This window comes from Suncus etruscus, chromosome 15, assembly GCF_024139225.1.
Source record: "Suncus etruscus isolate mSunEtr1 chromosome 15, mSunEtr1.pri.cur, whole genome shotgun sequence".
NCBI classification, from domain to species: Eukaryota; Metazoa; Chordata; class Mammalia; order Eulipotyphla; family Soricidae; genus Suncus; species Suncus etruscus.
Window position 1 is genome coordinate 79230258 of NC_064862.1, and position 5000 is coordinate 79235257.

The 5000-nt window shown below is 65.3% G+C and overlaps 1 protein-coding gene across 1 annotated transcript; it reads right to left on the reverse strand.

The window, feature by feature from the left end:
- Positions 1 to 100: 100 nt before the first annotated feature.
- Positions 101 to 3790, reverse strand: UNCX (UNC homeobox). The gene is made up of 3 exons (XM_049788631.1): positions 3490 to 3790; positions 3004 to 3179; positions 101 to 1538 (listed from the first exon to the last, which is right to left on the reverse strand). The coding sequence occupies exons 1-3, from the start codon at positions 3770 to 3772 to the stop codon at positions 456 to 458; spliced, it is 1542 nt and encodes a 513-aa protein (XP_049644588.1). The 5' UTR covers positions 3773 to 3790; the 3' UTR covers positions 101 to 455.
- Between the last annotated feature and the right edge of the window lie 1210 nt (positions 3791 to 5000).

The following is a 5000-nucleotide window of genomic DNA, read 5'->3' on the forward strand; positions in this document are numbered from 1 at the left end:
GCCCCACCCGCGAGGAGAGGCGCGGACAGCGAGGGGGGAGAGGCGGGCCGGGCCGGGTCAGCTTGGGCTGGGCCGTTCTTAAAAGATGGACCGAGAGAACGAGCGTTTGACCAGCTTTATTTATCAAAAATGGTACATATATAAATATTCTTAGACATTTTTGCATTTTACAAGGCTGAGGATTCTTGTTGTGGGTTTTTGTTTTTGTTTTTTTTGGGGGGGGGAGTGTTCTGGGGGGGTTGTTGTTTCTTTTTGATCCCTGGAGAGGAGGCGGGGCCACCCCCAGGCCTGCGGTACTTGTCTGGGTCCGAATCGATCCAGCGTTGTGTCTCGTTTAAAAACGTAATAAAAGGAGGGAAACGGGGAGAGAGAGAGAAAAGCAGTGTTTGTTTCTAAGCCCATCACCTGATTTTCGCCGAGTCGCCGCCGGGAAGCACGACCAGGCCGCCCTCCCCTCAGTCCATGTCCACCTCTTCAGCCTCGGGCACGCAGGGGCCACCAGCGCCCCCGGGCTCGGGGACCCCTGGTTCCCCTGCAGGGCTGGGCGCGCGCGCTCCGGGGCCCGGTGCCGGCGGCGGAGGCGGCGGCGATGGCGCGAGCTGAGGGGGCGGTGGGGCGGCCGGACAGGTGCCCCCCGAGTCTGCACCATCGCCGCCGTCCACGGCGCCGCCCTCGGCTAACGCGTCCCGGAAAGGCGCCGGGGCAGGAGCCCCAGGAGAGACGGTGGCGGCGACGGTGGCGGCGTCGGGCCCGGGAAAGGCCGCGAAACCAGGGGGCGGCGCGGGCGGCGCGTCCTTGGGCGCAGGCTCGGGCCCCGCTGCGCCCTTGAGCGCGGCCTGCGGCACCAAGAAACCCAGCGGCTGCGTGATGGGGTAAAGCAGAAAGTGGCCCTTGCCGATGAGAGTCCGAGGCGCGCACGGCAGCCCCGGCGCGAAGTCCAGCCCCGCGGCCGAGGAGGCGCTGGCCGGGGCGGCTTTCCGGCGCGGCGGCGAGTCGGACAGAAGGCTCTCCACGCTGAACGGGCTGGCCTTGGGCAGGGAGGCCGCCGCCACCGACGCCGCGCCGGGAGCGCACGGGGCCGCGTCCTTGTCCACGGGGCGGCCGGGCCGGGGAGGCGCGCCGGTGCCGCTTCTTTGGCTCGGATAAAAGGCGGGGTCGCAAGTGCCCGGCGCGGGCGGCTCGGTGCTGGCCGCAGCTGTCGCGCTGGGGCCTTTGGCGACGGCGGCGGCGGCAGGCGGTGGTGGCTCGGGCGGTTCCGGGGACAAGCCGCCGCCGCCGCTGTCGCTGTCCGAGCTGGGCGCGCTGTGCAAGGACAGGCCGCCCGGCGAGTGCAGGTGGCGGCCCTGGCTCTTGAGCAACTTCTTCTCGTGTTTGCGTTTCTTCTTCTCCATCTTCTCCAGCTCTTTGCGTGCGATCTCTTCAGGGTCCATGGGCTCTCCGCTGCACGTGGTGGGGTGTGAGTTGTGCGCGGGCCGGCCGGGGCCTTTCTTGGTGTTCTCCTTTTTCCTCCACTTGGCCCGGCGGTTCTGGAACCACACCTAGAGCAGCCGCACAGGGGAAAGGAAAGCGGGGGTCAGGCGTCGGCGGATGGGAACTTGGACTTGGGGGCTAGGGCCTTATGCGCTCCGCCACACAGAAGGCAACACTGGATTCTCCCCCTGCCTCGGGTCCCAGCGCCTTGTCGCCCAGAAGACGCATGGAAGGGGACTTTGGCCAGCTGCCCACTCCACGTCTCACCTCGGGGATCAGGGGTTGCCCTTTCTTGGACAGGCCTGGTTTAGGGCCCTGACCCTGGCATCAGGTTGGGGGGAGATGGAAGGCAGGGCGCAGCTGGCTTTGACTTCTGAACTTGTCGCTTCCCGTCTGGCTAGGCCTGGGTCTGTGGCAGAGGGGCCGGATCCCTTCACACCTGTCTCTGGACAACCTGGACAACCGGTATCTGGGGGCTCCCATACAGAAAGGTCTGGTGGGGGGGGGCCTCTGTGGTTCCATGGCCCACCCCTTCTGGAACCTTCTTCCAGGACCAGACCCTGGCAGTAGTCGCAGGAGACCCTTGCCCAGACTTTCCCACTTTCTACCGAAACAGCCTTTCCACCTTTTCTGTAGGCCTTGCCCTGGGCTTCACCCTGGGCTAGGGACACAGAGAAACCCAGCCCAGCTCTGCCACTGCACAGTCTAGGCCATGATGGCCTCGGCCCTCACCGAGCTCCGGGTCAGCCGAATTCTTTGTTCCAAGCCTTCAGAGAAGGATAGTAAGCCTTGCATGCCAAGATTCAGCCTGAATAGTGCCCAGGTGTTGAATCCAGAGTCTGGAGCCACTACTGCATCCCTCTTTTAGATAAGTCCCCCATTTTGGGGGGCTGGAGAACCAGGATTGTTTTGCCACCCCCTCCCATATCTAAGTCACATTAAAGAGAACAAAGACGCATCTGAGAGATGGAAACCAATGGACACACCGGTGCGGAGAGGCCGCGATTCCTCTTCCAACAAAGCTCCTGCCTGCCCACACGACCAATGAGCGCCTGACAGAGACGCCTGAGCTTCAGGGGCCCCGCGAGTCATAGGCGTCCTGATCGAAACCGCCTAAGAGCCGCTGCGTTTGCAAGAGCGAGGCCCCGGGGCCTCGGGACGATCTGGGATTCATGGGTAAAAGTGGCCACGATGAGCCAGCGTCGGGCCAGGAGAACCCCATGCTTCTCCCCTCTATGCGGGAAGGTGCAGCACAGACTAAAGACGAGCTTCCGAGGGAGGTGAAGGGAAAGCACGCGGCGTAGCGTGTCCATCCCGAAGCGCGGCCGGCCCGCTGCCCCGTGTCCCTCCAGCGGTGCGCCTCCAGCGACACCCGCTCCGCGCACCTGGTACGGCCCATTTCGTCCACGCAGGCCTTCGCTGCCACGCCGGCCCTACCGGAGCCCCGGGTCGGCCGGATAGCGCCAGCGGGCTCAAAACCAGGCGTGTGGGGGCTCCGGGCCTGGCGCGCGCGAAGCTGCCCCCGGTTTTTACCTGCACTCGGGACTCCACCAGGTCCAGGCGCAGCGCCAGCGCCTCGCGCATGAACACGTCCGGGTAGTGGCTCTCGTTGAAGGCCTTCTCCAGCTCCTCCAGCTGCCAGCCCGTGAAGTTGGTGCGGGTGCGCCGTCGCTTACAGCCGGGGCTCTCCTTATCTGGGTCCCCCGAGTCTGCGGGCAGCACAGGACGCTGCGCGTTCAGCCTCAGCCGTGCGCCGCGCACACCCCCGTACCCCCCGACACACACACACACACACACACGCACGCACGCACACACACACACACACACACACACACAAACGCACACCACACAGACACGTCCCGGCCGCCTGCTGCGCGCGCCAGATCCAAAGGTTCCCGGCGCACCGCCCCGCGCCTCTCTGCGCCTCTCCACGCTGTGTTGCGCGGTGCGCGGGGACCTCGCCGGCGGCCCCTCCTCTGCCCTGGGGGGGGGCACACCACGACCACGCATCGCACTCACCTGACAGCTTGAAGGGCTGGCTGTCCCCGCCGACCCCGCAGGCAGCCGGCAGCAGCGGCGTGGGGTTGACCACCGAGGCGGCGGCCGCGGCGCACGAGCCGCTGAGAAGGCCGTCGATGGAGAAGGGCACCGAGGCGGCGGCGGCGGCGGCGGCCGTCTGGAGCTGGTGGCCGGCCAGCTCGTACACGTGGTGGTGGCCCAGCGGGTAAGGGAAGCCCACCACGCCGCCGAGCGAGGCCCCGAACTGGGCGTGCGGGTGCTCCAGGAGGCGGCCGTCCATCATCTCGCGCGGGGGGGCCGGCGGGGCCGGCGGCGGCGGCGGCGGCGGCGGGGCGCGGGGGCGCGGGCCGGGGCGGGCCGGCGGCGGGAGGCGCGGGCGGCGGCGACAGGCACCCGGAGCCTTACACATGCTTCGCCCGCGCTCCGGCGCTTTACTTTATCAACATCCAGCTCCCGATAATTAGCCGCGGCCCGGGGAATTTGGGACCAATAAGAAGCGCTAATCGGCTGTGACGTCAGAGGCGTGCTGGGTGCAGGGGAACGTTTTCCATATCGATTGCTAATTATACCTGACATGCACCTCAATAAACAGTATCAGCAACTGTCACAACAAGCGGGGAGGGGAGGGCACCCGGGTGGGTGCGTGTGCGCGGGGTGCAGGGCGCGTTGGGTGGGGGGGGCGCGGGGCCCAGCCCGGGAAGGGCCCCCCCAGGAGCCCCCCGACCGCAGCCCCGCTGGCTGGCGCGCGCCCCGCCGCCCCCGCCCCCTCGCCCGTCCGTCGCTAATAGATTTTCCCTTTAAAACATTCGCCCGCGTGTTGTGAGGATTTTTCACCAGAAATGCGGGACTCTCTGAACCTTTAAAGTGATGTTGCTCCAATTACAGGGAGACATTGAGCGGCAAATAGACTGATCCAATAATAGGAGATTCATCATCCGCTCTTTCCGAAACTGTCACATTGAATTTAAAACTACAAGGGGTTCTCATCTCCTCTCGGGCTGCAGGCGGCGGCGGGCGGGCGGGCGGGCGGGCGGGCGGGCGAGCGGGAAGGCGGCGGGCGGGCGAGCTGAGGGAGAGAGGCGAGGGCAGGTCCGAGAGGAGGAGCAAGAGGAGGAGCAGGAGGAGGAGCAGGAGGAGGAAGAGGAGCAGGAGGACAGGACGAAGGGGAGGAGTAGGGAGAAAAGGGAGGAGGAGAAGGAAGAAGAAGAGAAAGATGAGGAAAAGGAGGAGGAGGGAAAGAAAAAAGAGGAGGAGGGCGAGGAACAGGGGACCAGGAGGAAGAGAAGGAGAAGGAAGAAGAGAAAGGAGCGCAAGAGGAGGGAGGAGGAGGAAAGAAGGACCAGGACCAGGAGGAGGAGGAGGAGGAAAACTGAGCAGGGCTGGGTGAAGGCTTGTCCATAAAAGTCTCCCAGTTTCTTGGGGAGTGAGTTAGCAGCCACTAGGTCTGGATCTATGGTTTTAGGGATAGGGGCTCAGAACCCCACACACTTCCTCTGCCACTTAAAACCAGG

What these genes read in the sequence shown, in the direction of transcription:
- UNCX (XM_049788631.1), bottom strand. Translation starts at nt 3,772, where the DNA reads ATGATGGACGGCCGCCTCCTGGAGCACCCGCACGCCCAGTTCGGGGCC. An exon ending in CCAGCCCTTCAAGCTGTCAG is followed by an intron (nt 3,180 to 3,489) that starts GTGAGTGCGATG and finishes TGCTGCCCGCAG; the next exon opens with ACTCGGGGGACCCAGATAAG. An exon ending in TGGTGGAGTCCCGAGTGCAG is followed by an intron (nt 1,539 to 3,003) that starts GTAAAAACCGGG and finishes CGGCTGCTCTAG; the next exon opens with GTGTGGTTCCAGAACCGCCG.